At 37.8% G+C, this 22090-nt stretch overlaps 1 protein-coding gene across 3 annotated transcripts in view; it reads right to left on the bottom strand.

Annotated features, from left to right (window-relative positions):
• Positions 1 to 22090, bottom strand: part of KCTD3 (potassium channel tetramerization domain containing 3) — a 70225-nt gene that overhangs the window by 27032 nt on the left and 21103 nt on the right. For all 3 annotated transcript variants that reach the window (XM_027122183.1, XM_027122182.1, XM_027122184.1), the window contains exons 9-10: positions 17123 to 17313; positions 6909 to 7024 (exon numbers count right to left, since the gene is read on the bottom strand). In XM_027122183.1, coding sequence (XP_026977984.1) covers positions 6909 to 7024; positions 17123 to 17313 — 307 coding nt within the window. The remainder of the gene's footprint in view (positions 1 to 6908; positions 7025 to 17122; positions 17314 to 22090) is intronic.

The raw sequence follows: 22090 nt of genomic DNA, 5'->3' as shown, positions 1-22090 counted from the left end.
CCAAGCAACACAAGGCCCCTAGAATCCTTTAACCACAATCTCTACCTGCATGAAGATCACTGTTTTTAACATCAGTATGTTTTAACCCTCACCCATTACTTTTTAGACTTATTTAGAGTCACCAACACATCTACAAATTCTTTGGCTAGTCATGTTTATTGTATTCCACTACTTCCTCTTCTAAGTATAAATAACCTTATCAAAGGGCATTTCTATAGAGGTCCTTCCACTGAAGGTTATAAGTGACAAACTTCGTCTGTATTATCTGAAAACATCTCTCATTCATGTTTGAATGATAGTTTTGCTGGATATGAAATCCTAAGTTGAAAGTTATTTCCCCAACTAACTTGAGAATAGCCTATTGTCTTCTGGATTCTACTGCTGGTGATGAAGAGTCTGTTTTAAGTCTAACTACAGTGTACCTCTCATTACTCTGTGGACACCTTTATGATACTTTTATCTTCTATTATTGGTTGGCCAAAAGGTTCGTCCAGGTTTTCCCGTAAGATCCTATGGAAAAACCCTAATGAACTTTTTTGCCAACCCAACACATCACCATGTGTGTAAGTGTGAATCTCATTTTATTTGGCCTTGATGTATTTCTTTAATCAGTAGAGTCATGTCTTTCTTCAACTCTCCAAAATTGTTAGCAATTATCTTTTCTAAATTGCCCCACCTCCACTGTTCCTTTCTGAAAGTGATTTTCTCTTTTCTTTTCATATTTTCTCTCTCACTCTTTCTGCTTCAGCGTGAATGATTTTTTTCAAATGTGTCTGTCAATTCATTGTCCTTCTATTCAACATATTAAGTCAGAGTTTTGTTTTTAATTTTCAATGACCTTTAAATTTCTACTCTTTCATTTTGCTTCTTTTCTGACTGGTCCTATTCCTTCGTTATAGTCTAGTCCTTCTTCTATCTCATTAAATAACTTCAGAAATTTATTCTACATTAGTTGTCTAATTGTTCAATTATTTTCAGCTTTGGGGTACATCTGTACTCTAACTGCTAACATCTGATGACTCTGCTAACATTTGATGACTTTCCCTCATTCGCTTTCATGTTTCATGTGTAGTTTACAAATTTGGGGAGGTTATGGGCTCACTTTCAGCAGAAAATATTTCTTCTGCAGAGTCCTGTGCACCATATCTTGTGAAAGTTCAGTTTCATGTCCACATCTGGAAATGCAAATGGCCCTAGACCAGCTTTTTACATTAATTTCTCAAATTGGAGTTCCCATACTTACCTTTGTGTTTTCAATTCGCACATTTGTACTCCTAATTTGATTATTTTGGTCTCAATTTCTCATTGATGGTTTTCCCCTGCACCACCTCTCCCCAGTCCAAGACACTAAACACAGGTCAAGTTTTCTTGTTCCAAAATTGTTGAGCAAAATTTTCCCATTCTTCTTCTCAGGGACTGAGGCAGACCTTTAAAGCATCAGCTTTTTGCAGGAGGCTGGTTTACACTGTCCCATGAAGCCATGCCTCCTATTCCTGGTAGAACCCCAGACCCCAGAGCCTTTACTCTGATACGTGACATGCAAATATGTATAAACAAACAAACAAATAAATGTAATTCAATACTTGATATAGATACAATATATGCTGTTTTAATATTTTTACCCAATATTTCTATATGTCAGCTGATTTAGCTATGTTACTGTAAATCCTAAGTAAGCAAATATAACGTACTCAGGGTAGTGGTCAGTAAATAATAGACACCAAAATGTCAAGTCTTCTTACCAATAATTGATCTAATTCAGCTACATTACTGTAAATCCCAAGTAAGAAATACAACGTACTTGGGATAGTGTTAAGGACATAATAAGACACCCAAATGTCAGTCCTCTCCAATTCTGGGCCTAAGAATTCTGGGCCTAAGATTCCAATGAATTCTGGGCCTAAGATTCCAATGCCCACCTTATTCTTGTTCCTAACTTGCAGGGGTTCATAAACCTATTACAAAAACAAAAAACAAAAAAGTAAATCCCACCAAACCCTACTTGTGACATCAGTGCTACAAGTGCATCAGAGCACAAAAGAAGAAAAGCTACATCAAATAAGCCTCCCTAGTTCTTGTCCGGCACAGCCCATAAGAGCACAGAAATTCACTTTGACTCCTTGTTCCCACAGCCAGTATTTCCTCCTCAAGCTCGTCCTCCACTGTTCATTTAGAGGCCAGGCTGTGACTCAGATGGTGACTCTGGCTGAAGCTCTCTCGTCTTTCAGAATGAACACAGACAGAGCTCTCTGATCCTTTAGCAATCACAATACACAAAGACCTTCCAGGACTAACTTCCAACACTGTCTCTCTGCTTTGATATGAGAATGAAACATGTATAATCTATGTTTCCAATATACACCTAAATTTAAACTTGCACAACTTGGGAAATAATGCCTAAAGTTACTATTCTGCCACGTAACTCAGCCTGGGCCATGTATTTGAAACACTAATTCCTTATTACTAATCTTCTGAAGTCTAATGAAGAGGAATTAAACAGAAAAAAGAAGAAAACACTGAAACTTTCCTTCTAAAAATAATTTTCTTTTTTCTTACCCAAATCAGATACAATACTCTTATAAAATTTTCATTAACATTTTATTGAAGCTGTCCTAATAAGAAACTGCTACACCAAAATATCACAACAGCTTTTAGGCTCAAAAACGCTTGCTCTCTCGCTCTCAGGCTCGTTTGTCTGACTCAAATACCTCAAATCAATCTTGACTGTACAGCGAGTCACAAACTACACTAGTTGTCCTGTGTACCTTCTGTGTCACTCATGGGCAGAACTGTTGCTAAAGGCCAGATCAGAACCCGCTCATCCAGTGCCACAGCAGCCAGCCTCAGGTCAGAACTGTCCGTTGAGGTTTGCAGATCAGACACTGAGATTTCATTACATCCTAGCTCTGCACTGCACCACCAAAAAAATAAATCATCTATCTGGGCTAAAAGTTATAAGGCTTGTTTGCTGCATGAATGCTCAACTTACCCCAGGTCTTCCTGAAATGTAATAACAAACCTACTTTGTCAGCTATGGTTTTCAACTCATGCATATACCAAACAAGAAGCAACAGGTTATACATACAGGACTAAACGCTTAAGGTGAAGTATCCACTTTGAGGATGCTAGTATAGTTTTTGGGATCTCAAAATATGAAAACTTTTATATGCAGTTGTGACATTAGTAAAAAAAAACAAAGAAGGTAATAAAGAAACATGTTCCTGGGCTTCCCTGGTGGCACAGTGGTTGAGAGTCCGCCTGCCGATGCAGGGGACACGGGTTCGTGCCCCGGTCCAGGAAGATCCCACATGCCGCGGAGTGGCTGGGCCCGTGAGCCTGCGCGTCTGGAGCCTATGCTCCGCAATGGGAGAGGCCACAACAGTGAGAGGCCCGCGTACCGCAAAAAAAAAAAAAAAAAAAAAAAAAAAAAAGAAACATGTTTCTTTAGAAACCTAAACGCACCTTCGGAGTTTTATGGCACAGATAGCACAGCTTCTCAGAGCCACTAAAAGCTCACTTGACATAATTGGCCAAGTAACTTACCTGAGAGCAGATCTTCCATAAATCATTAAAATCCACATTCCTCTTTACAGAAATATCACCAGCTGAAGAATCCCTCTCATCGACCTCCCTCCACCTCAACTTTAGATCAACCTAGATCAGTCCCTCCCCACATTCCTTGGCCCATCACTTTCATGGTAACAACCTTTATAATGCCTTTTCTGTGCCCATATGGAAGGTCCACTCTTGACTAATGTATTTTTTCTACAAACATGACTTCCATGTCTCCATCTAGAATGAAATATAACTTTCTCCGATTGCAATCTCTCTCATCGGAAGTCATTCATTCTCTCACCATTTCCCCAGCATCTCAGGCGCGGCCCTACGACCTTAAGAATGTCCCTCCACAAGCTCAGCCCAATCAGGACATTCAATTACCCTACCTCTGCCCAGACTGCAGCTTCCAGATCAACACACCACTTCTGCTGAGGAGCTGGGCACCTGGATCAGTTAGCTTTTTGTCCCATTCTCCATTACTGTTCTGGCACCTAAATGTTCACCCTGATGACCCTTACAGTTCTCTGACCACTATTTCAACTACTTTCATCTTTAAGTCAGTTCAACACACGATTTAAATGGCTACGTCAATGAGAACTGCTCCAACTCCAAAACCTTAACTCCAGTCTTTGACCACAACAATTCCCACTCCTTGTAAGTCACCAACCTGCTTTCACGTCCCTCTAGTCCCTTGAATCCCTGCATCCCCCTCTGCTGACCTGGCACTCCTTCACTTCTTGATCTTACAGTTTCAATTACTTTGCCACTTCATGTTTTCTCGTCCCTTTGTGTGTCATACCCATTTTATTACATCTCCAATCCTGAATCAGGCCGACACTGTTTTCTTTTCTCTTGCTTCTGTTCCCAGTACTGAGGATTAAGGAAGAAACTCACATAGCTGTACCAGCCAGGTCCATTATAAAGATTTATAATCTCTGCAATCCTTGAAACACACTTCCAATGTCTTTCTCCTCCACAGTACGCCTTCCTCACTCTTCCATCGCAGAGAAAGAAATCTCTCTACTCTGCTGGGGCAACCCCTCCAGCTGTGTTCTAGACCCCATTTGCTTCTAGGGCACTAGCAACCATCTTCATTCTTTCAACCTTCAAATGCTTTCTCTGTCAACTCCCCTCTCTGACTAACAAGCATGCTCAAACTTCTCCCGTCCTAGAGAAAAAGTAAAATAAAGCACTGAATATCTTTTCCTCCATCTAGCCTTGATCCTTAAACTATCACTGTGTTTCTCTGCTCTCCTTCACCACCAAACTTTTTGAAAGACACTCTGAATTTGCTAACTCTAACCTCTGATCTTTTAATTCCTTAGTTCCTGCAATCTGCCCCCCAATCAAAACCTAATTAACTTATTAATACATCTGCAAATGATATCCTACTGACAAAACCAATGTCATTTCTCAATCGTATCATATGTGTCACTTTGGCTCTTGGTTTCCTATCTTGTTCCCTTAAGAGCTAATGTTCCTCAGGATTTTAACTTTGGCTTTTCTTTTGCTGCAGATATCCTCTCAATGGAAAATCTTACCAATTCCCATTTTTAAATTACCAAGTATTATGGTTTCCAAATACTTTTTTCTAGCCCTTTTCTTCTTCCCTAAATTCCAGAGGGGTGCTTCCAACTATATATTGAGCTCCTGTATATGGATACCCACAGGAATCTCAAAGTAAACATATTTAGTCATTCTAATTATTCCTCACACTATCTACCAGCATATATGATTCTCCTCCTCCGTTCCCTATCAATGTAAAATATTACCAGCCACTCAACTGCCAGAACTAGAAATCCATCTCTCTCTCCTTTAATTTTTCTCCATCTAATCCACCAATCCTTTTAGGAAGGCTTATGAAATGTTTTTCAGCTACTCTCATCTTTGCCGTCTACTCATTTTAGTTGAAGCTCTGCCTCTTTTGCTGCATTACTTCCCTGATCTCCAGTCCACTTTTCATATTAGCCAGCACTGTTCTCTTTCTAAAACATGGATCTGGCCAAGTCACTCTCTGCTTAAAGTCCTTTCATTTTTCCCGTCTCCTTCAGAATCAGGCAATAACCTTTTTTTTAGTCTTATCTCCTTCCTGTTCCTCTCAAGTACTTGAAACCGTTTAGCTTGCTATCTTTTCCTTGAACAGGCTATGTATTTTCACACAGAAGTGTGCTCCCACTCAGGAGATGAAGTTTGCCTGGACTACTATTCCCAAGGCATGAAACTTAAAACATTTCAAGGAAATAAAGAAATGTCAAACCAGTTTAAAAACTCACTCATTTTCTAAAGTGACTTAAAATTCTTGAAAATGTAGTCAAACTTGTATCCAGAAGCAAACTTAGCAGTAAATATATTCAATATTTTATACAGTAAGTCCCCTACATGCGAACCTTCAACTTGCAAACTTTCAAGGAAGCAAACGTGCGTTCGCATGTCCAATCACGTAAGTTAGTTCACATGTCTGGCCTGCACTGTCACGTGCATACATCCTCTACAAGTGGTTGTGCTTTTGTGTACTTTACTGTACAGTACTGTACAGAGTACAGTAGTACAGTATCTTTATTTCGAGCCCAGGATATCTGGAAGCAAGCGTAAAGGCAGCGGTGATGTAGTTGGTACTGCTAAGAAGAGATTCATGACACAGGAAATGGCAAGGGGATTCTCTTTATCTGAGGAGGCACTGTTAGTTTCTGAGGCACAGGACCCGAAAGTAGAACAGTACACCAAAGTTGCAGCAGACGTTCAGAATGCATCCAGTGCTACCGTGTCATCTATGAGGAGAAAAAAATAGCTACTACCCAGACATCACTGGATCGCCTTTTCAAGAGGGTAGACAGAATTGAATCCAGCAAGGAACCAGAACCTGTGCTATCAATGTCAGGCGTGAGTGAAATCGCAGCTTGCCCTCTGTCGCCTATTGCTACGGATCCTTCAGCTCTACCATCTCCCACCTCCTCTCCCTCCTCCACTACAGTAACTCTTCCTGCCTGTTCACTCGATGCCAGCCCCTGGATGCCAGCTGTTGTACTGTACTACTGTACTTTTCAAGGTACTGTACTGTAAGATTAAAAATGTTTTCTTTATTTTTTGTTTGCTTTTATGTATTATTTGTGTGAAAAGTATTATAAACCTATTACAGTACAGTATTATATAGCAGATTGTGTTAGTTGGGTACCTAGGCTAACTTTATTGGACTTACAAACACACTCTTGGAACTGAACTTGTTCGTATGCAGGGGACTTACTGTATAATCAAAACAGAAACAATATGAATTCCACAATAAAGCAGATGCATAATCAGCGTGAGTTTCAGAAATAATTTCATTTCTGCAATATGCATTAGTTAAAACCAACCTGCCAGTGCTGGGTGACAGCATTCCACACTCCCACTTTCCCTGTATGACTCGTGGCCACCAACTGGTTACCGATGAAGAAGAGAGCGTCTACAGGAACACCAAGGCTGAACACTCCTTAAATGATAATAAAAGATAGAGGTTAATCAGTCACCATCTTTCGAATTAATCAAAACCCAGATTAAAAACATCTTTCAAAGGCATCTCATTTCTACAAATTATGTTCCAGACACGTTGGGAACCAGAAATAAGAAACCTGTAAGCTCTTAAGTGGCAGATAGAAGTCTACCCCGAGTAGTCCCACTCGGACTGAACAGCTTGTTACCTGAAGCTGTGGCTCCCAAACCTAGCTGACCATCAAAACAACCGCGTAGATTTAAAGTGAACAAAATAAAACAGAAAGAATCCTGGGATTCCTGGATTCATGCCAGACTCGCTAACTCAGGAAACCCACTGCATTTCTATAAAATCCACAAGAGATTTAGCTGCAGCCTGCTCATGGACCGACACAGACTTGGCAACCTCAACTATCCAGAATGTATCTAGAAATCTGGAAATAGGCAAAAAAGAGAAAAGAACAAAACAAAACAGCAAGAAGTCACACTGTATTCAAAACAAACATTCAGGCCTTTATCAGAGCTTATTTTAAACCTCTTGTTTCCCAACACTGCAGATCTCAATTTAATTCACTCCAAAGACACTAACTATACTAGGCCATGGGATTAAAAAATATGAGAAGATAAACAACAGGGATTTAGTGTATAGCACGGGGAATTATATTCAATATCTTGTAACCACCTATAATGGAAAAGAATGAAAAGTATATATACATATATATATATATATATGTATATATACATATATATATATATATCTCCGAATCACTCTGCTGTATGCCTGAAACTAACACAATACTGTAAATCAACTAAACTTCAATTAAAAAAAAAACAAATAAACGTAAGAAGACTGGATATTACTAGGAACTTAAGATTTAAAGGAAAAAAATACAAACAACCAATTTTAATGCAATAATAACAGAAGGATGCACAGAGTACAGTAATAACCAGAGGAGTAAAAGAGGGCAGGAAAAGGAGCTTGAGAATATTTCTAAGAAGCCATCTGAGTTGGTTTTTTTAAAAAGGTGAAAAGGAATTCATCAAATTGGGGGATCAGGAATGGGTAAGCCTAGGGAACCTGAGAAAAAAGGGAAGCGGGGTTGCAGGTGAGGGACCTTGTAAGGATAGCCCACATTAACAGCAAAAGAGTCAAGAATGTCTCGGCTCACCTTGGTATAGCATGTATGGCCCCACACAGTTGTCTCTCTCTAGCTGAGTACTACACCAGCAGGGAGGAGATTCTGGGTCAGAATCCTGGCTCTGACAGTACCTTTCTTTGCCACCTTCAGGTTCCTACTTCGCCACCTTCAGGTTCTTACTTACCTGATCTATAAAACTGGGTCCAAGCTAAAGGTCTCAAGGCTCACTTTCACCTTAAAAATGTTATAATCCAATTTTGACATTTAAATAGTATTCTATTACTTAAAAAGCACCTTATGAGAAATACCTTTTTACCTAATTATTCTAGAAAATAAGCCTCACTATAAAATATTGTTTTATGTGTATCTTTAGCTGTTTCAAGTATGTTTTTTTATTTTTAAAAAAGTACCCCCAAAAAATAAAAGTACCTAATGTGTGACAACACGAACAATTTTCTCAGCATCTAACTGAGAAAAACAAGGATTCACAAGGCTTTGAAGAACTCACGGGGAGAAACAAACCAATTAAGTGCGACAGTAATATGTTAAAAAGCAGAAGCCAGAAAAGATAACTGATTTCTTTCGAATCTTACATGAATGAGGGATATTTCTTTATGTTCAGAAGTGTACTATATACAAGACCAGTGGCAATAAACAACACCTTGAAAATTCTTAACCAATCTTGAAAAAGCCAGGCATCTAGCAAAAAGAAAAAAGATATACACTGGACAAAAATGAAAAACAAACAAATCTGGAAAGTATTGCTAAGAATGTCTTCCATATGTACATTTTAACTTTTATGTACTCATAAATACATATTTATACACATGAATAGATCATCTCAGCCCAACCTGTCAACCAAAAAAACCAGAGCAAAATAAAACACAACACACATACAAAAGCTAATAAGCTCTCTGATCAGAACTGGCTGAGAAATTAACTTGCCACTTCAAAGCAGAGAGTAATCATTTCACACGCAACTTCAGGGACTCTCATGTATTAGTACTTTAATCTTGATGCTAGACAATTTTTCAGAACATGTTAGGATAACTATATTCAGTACTATGGGCTATGTGAAAGGTAGAAATAAAAACAGGAAAACCAACAAACACTGATTACTCGAGAGAAGAATGAGATTCTGGGAAATCAAGGAAGACATTCTGAATGATCTCAAGAAATTTCAAGTGTCACCCCTGCTTAGACTCAACAATGCTGACCCCTATGCACAGGGAGGACACCAGTAAAAGTAATGACGAGCTCCTGTCTTAAGGGGCCCTGCTTATGGCGGCAATCCAGCAGCAATGTCTTATGTAAGTTATAACAAAGGCGCTCAGCCTCTGGGGAAGCTCTATCATGGATACACCAGTCCTAACAATTTTCTTTGGATGGTGCCGTCAGGTCCTAAAGAATATTTGTAACAACAAATAATCTCTTTTACATGAACAAATTACCATCTACCATCTCATAAGGTAGCTACTGACCATACCCTTTGTTTTTTGGGGGGGAAAGAAAGCAAGGCATAAAATCTCCTTCACTAATTGGTATGTTACAAGTGGCAATTTGAAAAAAACAAACAAAAAAAACCCCACAACTGATTTCTTTTCTGTATACTTACCAGTATATTATAATTTCAAAATTTTTTTTTCCCTAAAGTTTTAGGGGGGACTTTCACTGCCAGTCATGATGGAATAAATGGCATCAGACTATTCCTCACCATAAAAAAACCTGGCCAAAATACATGAGGCAACTGCTTTTAGGCACCGGACAACAGGGAGCAGAAGACCTGAAACAGTAAATACCTAAGATAAGCCCCACGGTCACACTGGCTTTCTGTATAAGCTCTCCCGACCACAGCGAGGTGAAACCCAAGGGAAAATCAAGTGAGGGTTTCTCTCAACTGAGAAAGCTGAGATCAGAGTCTAGAGCTGTTGAGGCAGCTAGAATTTATGAACAGGGTATAAGAAAGAAAGAAGCGTGGGAGTGGAGATGGCGCAGAATTTGTATAGGGGTTTTCCTGTGCCTTGGCTGAGACCAGGCTGCACCTGGGCTGGGCGAGAATCCCCGAGGAATAAAAGAGAGAGGCTGCTGTAGGCCTGGGAGCTAAGTGGAAATAGCAGAGGTCATTTGTGGGTGGATTCAATAGTTCCAGCACAGGAAGACTCACTCTTCAGGCATTCAGTTAAGACTCCAAAAAGATAACACCACACCCTGAGTAGGAGTCATGCCCTAAAATAAAAAATAAAGGTGAAAAAGGCTACCTATCCTTAACAACGCAAAAAAACCAAGCCTAGCGGGATAAAGATCCTCTGGTAATTTAATTGCCTGCCAGAATAAAACTCACATCTTTTAAAAGAAGACAGCATTGTTACTCCCTACATAATAATAATAATAATTCATACTCCCTACATAACGTATCATGCACAAGCCCAACATATAATGACAACTTCCCAGACATGTGAAGAAGCAGGAAAATGTAACTCAAAATAAATGAGGTGGTGCAGACAGTGGAATTAGCAGACAAAAACTAATAAAACAGCTATAATGAATATGTTGCATTTAGCAAAAAATAAGGCATGAGTGAATAGACAAGAAATCTCAGCTGAGAAACAAACTAAAACAGAATCAAAAAAGGTAATTTTAGAGTTGAAAAGTCCAGCATCTCAAATAAAAAACTTACTAGATGGGCTTAACTGCAGATTAAATGAATACCGCAGCAAAAGGGCAAAAGACAGTAAAGACATTGATCTAAACTGAAGAAGGGGGAGAAAAGAAATTGGAAAAAAAATAGCGCTTCAGTGCCATCTAAGGCCAATATGAAGTAGCCTAAAATGTAACTGAATTTCAAAAAGAGGAAGAGAGAAGAGGGAAGGAGGGAGGGATGTTAGGGAGAGGGAAAGGGAGTGAGGTGGGGGGAGTTGGAGAGAAAGAGAGAAGAGTCCTCCCTCAATGGTGTCAACCAAAAATGTCTCCAGACATTTCCACAGGTCCCCTGGAGGACGACATTATCCCTCGTTGCAAACCACTAATCTATGTACAGACCTATTACAAATCAATAATAGGATGACAATCTCATAAAAAGAGGGCAATGATTTTAAGATACTTCTCAAAAACACAGTACAAATGGTCAATACGGACGTGAAAAGATGCTCAATATCATTAGTAGTTAGGGAAATGCAATTAAAACCAACATTAAAATCACTGCACATCCACTAGAATGGCTCAAATTAAGACTGACAATAAAAAAGTGTTGGTAAGGGTGCAGAGCAACCAGAACTCTCACACATTGCTGGCAGAAATGTAAAATGGTAAGAACCACTTGGAAGACAGTGGTGCATTTTCTCATAACATAAACCATACGCTTTTCACAGGTCCCAGAAATTCCACTCCTAGATATTTAATTTAAAAAACGTCCAAAGACGCAGATGTAGAGAATGGACTTGAGGACACGGGGAGGGGGAAGGGTAAGCTGGGATGAAGTGCGAGAGTGGCATGGACTTATATACACTACCAAATGTAAAATAGATAGCTAGTGGGAAGCAGCCGCATAGCACAGGGAGATCAGCTCGGTGCTTTGTGACCACCTAGGGGGGTGGGATAGGGAGGGTGGGAGGGAGAAGCAAGGAGGAGGAGATATGGGGATGTATGTATATGTATAACTGATTCACTTTGTTATAAAGCAGAAACTAACACATCATTGTAAAGCAATTATACTCCAATAAAGATGTTTAAAAAAAAAATGTCCAAAGAAAGATTGCTACCTTCATAGCAGCTTTATTCCTAATATCTCCAATCCGGAAATAAACCAAATGTCTACCAACAGATGAATGGAGAAACAAATTCTGGAATATTACTTCAATGGAATACCACTCAACAATAAAAAGGGATGAACCACTGATACACTCAACAACATGGATGAATCTCAAAAGCATTCTGTAGAATGAAAGAAGCCAGAGACAGAAGAACACACACTAACTACATAACTCCACTCATGAAATTCTAGACAAAAGAAATCTAATCTATGCTGACAAAAAGCCTAAACTGCTGTGTAAACAATGTCCTCTATCCTGAACATCTGCTTCCTTTTGGGAATCTGGAATCTTGGTACAGGCTAGGCAGAGGGTACTTAAGTGACTAGCCTCTAGTAATAACCTTGGGTACCAAGTCTCCAGTGAGCTTCTTCCCTGGCAGACATCTCACAAGTTTGTCACAATTCACTGCTGGAGGATTAAGCATGTCCTATGAGATACCACTGGAAGGGAACTCTTGAAAGCTTGTACCTGGTTTCCACTGAACTTCACCCCATGTGTCTTTTCCCTTGCCAATTTTGCTTTGCATGCTTTCACTGTAATAAACCATAGCTCTAAGTACCTCTGGGTGCTGAGTCCTCTAAGTCCTCCTAGCAAATCACTGAACCTGGGAATGATCTTGAGGACCAGACACAGATATAGAGGAATGAAGTCCAAGGACTGAGCCCTGGGGCATGCCAAGATTTTGAAATTAGGCAAATAAGGAAGAATTATCAAAAGGAACTGAGAAGAAACAAAGAGCTATAATAAAAATCAAGGGGCTTCCCTGGTGGCACAGTAGTTGAGAGTCCACCTGCCGATGCAGGGGACACAGGTTCGTGCCCCGGTCCGGGAGGACGCCACATGCCGCGGAGCGGCTGGGCCCGTGAGCCATGGCCACTGAGCCTGCACGTCCGGAGCCTGTGCTCCGCAACGGTAGAGGCCACAGCAGTGAGAGGCCCGCGTAACACAAAAAAAAAAAAATAAAAAAAAAATAAAGACAATAAGGTGTCCTAGAAGCCAAAGAAAGAAAGTCTTCAAATGGAAAAGAGTAATCAACTATATCAAATATTATCAAATGACAGTTCTAACCAGATGAAGACTATAAATTGATCCTAGGATATAGCAGAGTACAGATCATGGGTCACACTAACAAGAACAGTTTTATAGAGTGGTTGGAGGCATAATTAGAGCAACTTCTAAAGAGAAGAGGAGGATATAGAAACAAGATCAGATAACTACTCTCTCTTGCTTTAAGAGGAACATAAAAATGAAGTAAAAACTGGAAGAGAACATAGGGTAGTTTTTGCTGTTGATTTTAAGGCAGAATTAAAGCACAGCTGTATGATGATGGAAATGATCCAACAGAGTGGAATAACTTCTAGAGCAATGTCTCCAGTAGGTAGAAGGAAATAGGACATAGTACACAGCTGGATATAAGGAGCTGGCCTCAGGTAAGATCAGAGACAATTTAATCACAGTAATAAATGTGATAATAGATTATATGAGCACAGATACACGTAGATGGGCAGATATGATTGAAGGAATTTAGGAAAAGTCTCTCCTGGTTTTCTCTATTCTCTCAATGAGAATGACAAGATGTTGGAAGTTTAAGGAAAAAGAAAAAGGTATGAAACAGTCATCTAGGAGAGTGGCAGAACTGACAGGGGTAATGTAGTAGGATTTCTGGGTAGCCTTTAAAGGCCCACTTGAGAGTAGAGGCCACGGACTGAGACTATTGTTTTGTGTGCATATGCATTTCTTTTTCCTCACCGCCTTTAATATTCAGGGGGAAAGGTCGATTTGGCCAGGGATGTGGTTTCTCCAGGTAGGTAAGGCAAAGGGAAAGATACAAGAAAACTGAGGCTCTATGCTAGAGTGATTATGATGATGGAATCCAAGCCTATAAAAAGGGAAGTAGTGAGTGAAGATCCCAGTGGAGTTAAAGAATTTTTGAGTTGGAAAATCAGAGTTAGTAATTTCAAAGGCATGAAGGATAGTAACCTAGAGGGCAGCTGAGGACTACATCAAGCGTAAATGCAGATGGTATGAGATTCGAAATGTGGGCAGGCGCGGGGACTGGGGGAGTAGCTGGGAGAGAAGGGAAGGAAAATGGCCTAGAACAATGATTCTCTTTAAGTATAATCTAGGAATCCTTGGTCTCCGAGAACCCTCTGGAAGTCTGAAGTCAAGACTATTTTCATGGTGATATTAAAGCACTACTTGCCTTTTTTTTAACAAATTCTCATTATCTCAAGAATGTACAGAGGAGTTTTCCAGAGGCTACATGACATGTGATGAGGTCACCATTTAGACAATGGCATCTGCATATGTGTTCTTATATTCTCTAGAATGGTTTATGATGGTAGACTGGGGTATAACTAAGTTTCCCAAGACTAACTTAGTCTGGCCTAAATACTTCCACTATGCTTTTATTAGTCATCTTCAGTTACATCTGCTATAATTATTTTAAAATACAAGTTTTCCTTGTGCCTACAAAGAAACACAAGAAGTACACTTTGTTGTTTTGCAATATTAGTTTTTAAAATGTTCTGAAAACCTTTCTTAATTTTTAAATTTTACCTAAAACTGTTAAAAATATTTTATTCTAAAATAAATTATTTTTAATGTATTTTTCTTATACTTAACTTGCCTTTCAATCCATAGCTGCACCATCTAAATCTAACAGTGCTGGCAAAGATACATATGACATAGTAGAGTTCTTTGATTCAAGGAAGGGAGGACTCTAAAACAAACTGAGCAAAACTGCATATAAAAATTTTAAATAACAAAAGTAATCTTTCCTTCAACTATACAGATATTAATAACTTGCCTTATTGTGCCTATGCAACAGAACAATTTTGAACAGTATTATAAAGCCAGCTGTGGGTTCCTTGAGACCAAATACTCAGAGTTTAAAGAAATATTTTAAATGAAGATGGAAAAAGTGTTTTAAAAGCCACAAATTGTTACAGATTTTCAAACTAGATATGAAAAAGCCACTGAATCATCCTACAGGGTAAGTTATGGCATTGCACTGGCTAGAGGAGGGCACACAATCACTGGGAGACTAAGAAAGCTAGGACAGATGGCGATGGTGAAAGCCTGCCAGATGAAATGTCAGTAAAATAAACCACAACACTGGCACTTTTCAATGACACAGTAAGTCCTCGAATTAAAGACTGGTGCAGACAGTAGGCTGTCTGCAAAACTGCATTTTTGTCTTACAAAAACGAATACACAGATGTGGCTGGACCTGGTGTTTTGTTTCTGGGCATCCAGTATCAGTACCAGCCAGTCATCAGAGATCTTCTACCTGAGTATCGGCCACAAACACACATGGTGTTGAAATATTCAGAGTGTTGAAAACGTATGACTATCACACTTTATCCTAGAACATTCCTGTTGATCTTTGCACTAATGGTGCAAAGCAATGTTGGGTAAAAAGAGCGAGCACCTTAGCATGAATCAAAGCAGTGGCAGTAAACTGTACTGGTAGTGATTCAATTCCTCTCTGCCGCACACTTTCAATGGAAGAAAACAAGGCCAGCTGAACTTAAGAATTTCCTGGATGAAGCAATCTGTGTAAGAGTATGTACTGACTAAGTCTCAATTTTGAGTGTGTGTCTTCTGAATATTCTGTGTGACTAAGTACCATGACTGTGTCGAGGAGAAGCATCTTCCCAATTGCTGGAGCTGAGAGGAAACCAGCTGCTCTTCTCTTAGCGTACCATTTTCATGTGAAAGCATGACTAACAAACTATGGTAATTCAGATTTGGTTATTTGGTAAACTTTCCTAAAATGGGAGAAAAGTGGACCTGTTACTTTAATGATACAAACTCAGTGTTTCAAGTGAATATCAGAATTCTGGAAAGCGTTTATCTGCCACAGCGAGTATGACAACTTCCTAACACAACAGAGTTCAGAGGTGTGATCAGTGGTTATAGTAAAAAAATGTGATTTTTTTTTTTTTTTTTTTACTCTATTGTACAATGAAAGGTATCAACACTTGGAAGATCTACATGACTCAGAATAAACCAACACTTTCCAAATGACCAATGCATCATGTTATAAAATTATGTAAGGACAAAAGATCCATTCAAAGTACAAAACAGATTGATGGATTTTAATTTAACAGAGTATGATCTGTATGAACAGAGTTCATCGATATCATTTCAAAATTTTGGGACAGAAGCAAACACTATCCACAATTATCTGAAAAGACTATATAAAAATATGTTTTTTTTCAACTATGTATCTGTGTGAAGCCAAATTCTCTTCATGTAGTTCAACCAGAGTAACAAAACGTAGCAGACTGAAAGCAGAAATAAGTATCAGAATTCAATAAAACATTAAAGAGGTTTACAAAATTGTAAACCATTGCCACTCTTCCCACAAAAGTTTTTGGAAATATAGTTATTCTTCATTAAAAATGTTATTCGGGGGCTTCCCTGGTGGCGCAGTGGTTGAGAGTCCACCTGCCGATGCAGGGGACACGGGTTCGTGCCCCAGTCCGGGAGGATCCCACATGCCACGGAGCGGCTGGGCCCGTGAGCCATGGCCACTGAGTCTGCGCATCCAGAACCTGTGCTCCGCAACAGGATAGGCCACAACAGTGAGAGGCCCGCGTACCGCAAAAAAAAAAAGTGTCATTCATGTTACCATGCAATGGGCTTATTTATGTTATATTTTTAATTAATAAGCAGTTATTAAAATTTCAGTTTTAATTCCTATTATGGTAAATATCATTAGATAAAACCTATACAAACAAAAACTCTTAATGGTCCTGAACTAGAATGTCAAGTGAAATTTAGAAGAGATTTAAAAGCTTGAGACTTTCTGGCCTAGAAGCAACAAATGAGGAGGAACAAGAAAGTTATTCACCCAATCTTCAGGCCCAGTGGTATGAAGGAGGTGGAGAGAAAGCAGCCACCACTAAACAGGATTCAGGAAAAGCACATTCTTATAGAGCAGTCAGGTTTCAGTTTTCTTCCCTCCTTACCAGATCATTCCTCTCACATTGAGCAGCCCTGTATATTACTGGACCCTGAAAATAAGATGCAGCAGCTCTAGCTAACTAATATCTAGTCCAATAACCAGTTCTAATATTTATGGGCAATCCCTCTTAAACTTCAGAATATTACGTGTCACAGCGTACACAAGATTTTTCCTACCAATTTCACTTCCACTTCCTCCATCTTGGACACTCCATAAGATGATGCTACTCTCTGAGGCAACGGCGACCATTTTGTCTTTGTCTCCATGTGGACCTCCAACCACTTTTGCATTTAGAGCGACTCGTTCAATAGTCCAATCCAAATATGGGCTTGTAAACACTTGTTGCCATCCTGAAGACTCTTTGATTCTGTTAAACAAGAACAGACACATAAGTGAGACTCAGCAGCACTTAAGCAAAAAAACACAAATCAATGTTCCAAAATAAATTGAGTCACAGCTATTTATCTACCTTTATATTTATTAAATATAAAATTTTGTTGATCTATATCCTCTACAAAGCCAGATTACTCCTGAGGTACCTTATATTTACATACATAGAACATATAAACCACTTAAAAGGAGCCTAGAGTTCTATACTTCTCCAAAGAATAATTTAGCCAAGTCCTTCAAATTGTAAAAACTTTAGTAACTTTAAAAAAAAAAAAAGGTAGTACCTTTCACTTTTCTACACAAAAATTTGGTACTGTGATTATCTATGGATAGAAATAGTCAACAAAAATCAGAGTTTCAGGCTAATTATTATTCCTTTCAGTTACTGATCAGTTATTGTTACTCTTATTAACTGAAACTCAACCAATCGTTTTTTTTTGAAACTTCAGATGACAGTCTATTCATGGAAACTAAGATAATGGAGTGATCTGGTATACGATGTATACTCCAACACCTTGGCACAATCAAGTGAATAAAATGTGGGGCTTTGGAAACCATTCTCTGAGGACTGGATTTTAAAGGTTTTATTCTAAAAGAAAAAAGTCTCATGAGCCTATTCATTCCTCATATGTAAAGACTTATTATCATGATTCAGATTTGCAGTTGACTGAATAAAAATGCTTTAATATTTAACTTCTGATAAACACACCTGTAAATTTTTAATAATTTTTTCTGTTCTAACTGAATTTAAGTCTTTCAGACATGTATTCTCTGTGATTATACAGTAAGTCTTCATACACTTAAAACCTACAGTTAAGCAATCATGACAATAAATGACCTGAACTTTAACTATGGAGTATCTATTTTTTTAAGTTATACCAAACAAGTGATACAAACAAAATTGTAAAGATTCTCTTTGCCTTACCTAAAGAGAACAAATAAATGTGAAGAAAATAAGTGCTCCTTTATATACTACATGACATATTCACCACAAAAATCAAACTTTAGTATTCATAAATGATGATCACCTAACCTAAATAAAATCACTTTAGCTTCATTTTTGTTTAAAAATGCACAATAAATACAACTATAATTCACAACAATATGCAATTCAACCTTCTTATTAATTTCAAGAACTAATGATTTGCTTAAACTTAAAAGCAATACACAGAAATACGTATTATTTTTTCCTAGGCAATGGATGGTCTGTAATTACCCACTTCAGCCACCAGATGGGATTCATGTGTTGAAACACACAAATGGAAATAATTATCTAATAAACTCTAAATACTGACAAAAATTGAGAAATGAAATAGAGATGGCTCTTAGGAACTGTCAGACTGGACACAAAGCAAGAATTGCCAGCACTTCAAGAATAATGATAATATGCTGCTATGTGGATGCAGACATATACTAGGCTCATACACTGTTCAAGAAAGAGATGCTGTACCTATCTAATGAGATGAATGATGTAATCTTGTGATCATTAATTGAGGAATATAAATAATAAAGCTAAATACGATCTAATCTTTTTAAAAATAATAAAACTAAATATGGTCTAATCTTTTTAAAAATACTATCTAATCTTTTACAAAGAGTGTACTTCTAAATAATTTTTCTCTAGAAAAATTAGGGGATTATAAAATAAAGAGATGCCAAAAAAGAGTAAAACAATCAGGACAACATATTTGAGAGGGATTATAACAATTACATAATTTAACTCAATAAGATATGTGAATTTACTTCTATTTTTAAGCTAAAATTAAGTACAAAGAAAAAGCAATATTTGCTCTATAATTTTCCATACATGTAATACAAAATTTCACGTAAGTAAAACAAGACAGAACAAGCTCAATTGATATTATAGCACTCCATCTCCTTACTGCTGCCTAGTAAACCAATGCTCTGAAGTCAGAAAAGCTATGCAAAGAATATGGTTATCTTCCACATTACGATCTCAAAGAAAGAAAGTGGAGGGGACATGCCTTACAAGATTTTGAAATTTACTATAAGCATGCTGAACCGCAAATTGTATGACAATAGATATATATGTCAAAGAACCTAAGTGTCTAAAATGGCAATAAGAACATACATACCAACAATTACCTTAGATGTAAATGGATTAAATGCTCCAAACAAAAACACAGACTGGCTGAATGGATACAAAACAAGACCCATATATATCCTGTCAACAAGAGACTCACTTCAGATGTAGGAACACATTCAGACTGAAACTGAGGGGATAGAAAAAGGTATTCCATGCAAATGGACATCAAAAGAAACCTGGAGTAGTAATACTGGTATCACATAAAATAGACTTTAAAATGAAGACTGTTACAAGAGTTAAAGAAGGACACTGCAAAATGATCAAGGGATCAATCCAAGAAGATATAACAATTGTAAATACATATGCACACAACATAGGAGTACCTCAATATATAAGGCAGATGTTAACACCATGAAAGGAGAAATCGACAGTAACATAATAATAGTGGGGACTTTAACACCTCACTTACATCAACAGACAGATCATCCAGACAGAAAATCAATACGGAAACACGGGCCTTAAATGACACATTAGAACACATGAACTTAATTGATATTTATGGAACACGCCATCCGAAAGCAGCAGAATACACATTCTTCTCAAGTACACATGGAACATTCTCCAGGACAGATCACATGCTTGGTGACAAAGCAAGCCTCAGTAAATTTAAGAAAACTGAAATCATATCAAGCATCTTTTTCTGACCACGCTATAAGGTTAGAAATCAATTAACAAAGAACAAAACTGTAAAAAAACCCACAAACATGTGGAGGCTAAACGATATGCTACTAAACAACCAATGGATCACTGAAGATATCAAGGAGGAAATCAAAAAAATACCGAGAGACAAATGACAATGAAAAGATGACAATCCAAAACCTATGGGACACAGCAAAAGCAGCTCTAAGAAGGAAGTTTATAGCAATACATCTTACCTCAGGAAACAAGAAAAATCTCAAATAAATAACTTAACCTTACACCTAAAGTAGTACAAGAAAGAAGAACAAACAAAACCCAAAGTTAATAGAAGGAAAGAAATCATAAAGATCAGAGCAGAAATAAATGAAATAGAGACAAAGAAAACAACAGCAAAGATCAATGAAACTAAAAGCTAGTTCTATGAAAAGATAAACAAAACTGATAAACCTTTAGCCAGACTCATCAAGAAAAAAAAGAGGGCTCAAATCAATACAATTAGAAATGAAAAAGAAGTTACAACTTACACCACAGAAATACAAAGGATCACAAGAGACTACTACAAGCAACTATATGCCAATAAAATGGACAACCTAGAAGAAATGGACAAATTCTTAGAAAGGTACAACATACAACCTTCCAAGACTGAGCCAGGAAGAAACAAAAAATAAGAACAGACCAATCACAAATACTGAAATTGGAACTGTGATTAAAAAACTTACAACGAAAATCCAGAACCAGACGGCTTCACAGGCGAATTCTATCAAAATTTAGAGAAGAGTTAACACCTAGCCTTCTGAAACTATTCCAAAAAATTGCAGAGGAAGGAACACTCCCAAACTCGTTCTACGAGGCCACCATCACCTTGATACCAAAACCAGACAAAGATAAAACAAATAAAGAACATTACAGGCCAGTATCACTGATGAACATAGACACAAAAATCCTCAACACAATACTAGCAAACCAAATCCAACAATACATTAAAAGGATCATACACCATAAGTTAAGTGGGATTTATCACAGGGATGCAAGGATTCTTCAATATCTGCAAATCAATCAGTATAATATACCACATTAACAAACTGAAGACTAAAAACCATATGATCACCTCAACAGATGCAGAAAAAGCTTTTGACAAAATTCAACACCCATTTATGATAAAAACTCTCCAGAAAGTGGGCACAGAGAGAACATACTTCAACATGATAAAGGCCCTATATGACAAACCCACAGTTAACATCAGTCTCAACAGTGAGAAGCTGAAAGCATTCCCTCTAAGATCAGGAACAAGACAAGGTTGTCCGCTTTCACCACTTTTATTCAACATAGTTTTGGAAGTCCTAGCCACCACAATCAGAGAAGAAAAAGAAATAAAAGGAACAGAAATTGGAAAAAAAGTAAAACTATCACTGTTTGCAGATGACACAATACTATACATAGAAAATCCTAAAGATGCTACCAGAAAACTACTAGAGCTCATCAATGAATTCAGTAAATTAGCAGGATACAAAATTAATGCACAGAAATCTCATGCATTACTACATACTAACAACAAAAGATCAGAAAGAGAAATTAAGGAAACAATCCCATTTGTCATTGCAACAAAAGGAATAAAGACCAGTACTCAGAAAACTATAAAACACTGATGAAAGAAATCAAAGACAATACAAACAGATGGAGAGATATACCATGTTCTTGGATTGGAAGAATCAATATTGTGAAAATGACTATACTACCCAAAGCAATCTACAGATTCAATGCAATCCCTATCAAATTACCACTGACATTTTTCATAGCATTAGAATAAAAATTTTACAATTTGCATGGAAACATGAAAGATCCCAAAAAGCCAAAGCAACCCTGAGAAAGAAAAAACAGAGCTGGAGGAATCAGACTTCCTGACTTCAGACTATACTACAAAGCTGCAGTCATCAAAACCTTATGGTACTGGCACAAAAACAGAAATACAAATCAATGGAACAGGATAGAAAGTCCAGAGATAAATCCA

Source organism: Aethalodelphis obliquidens, unplaced genomic scaffold (assembly GCF_003676395.1).
Source record: "Aethalodelphis obliquidens isolate GAN/ISIS:26980383/991018 unplaced genomic scaffold, ASM367639v1 scaffold24, whole genome shotgun sequence".
NCBI lineage: Eukaryota > Metazoa > Chordata > Mammalia > Artiodactyla > Delphinidae > Aethalodelphis > Aethalodelphis obliquidens.
Note: the sequence above shows the minus strand (reverse complement) of the source record. Positions and strands in the feature narration are given on the sequence as shown.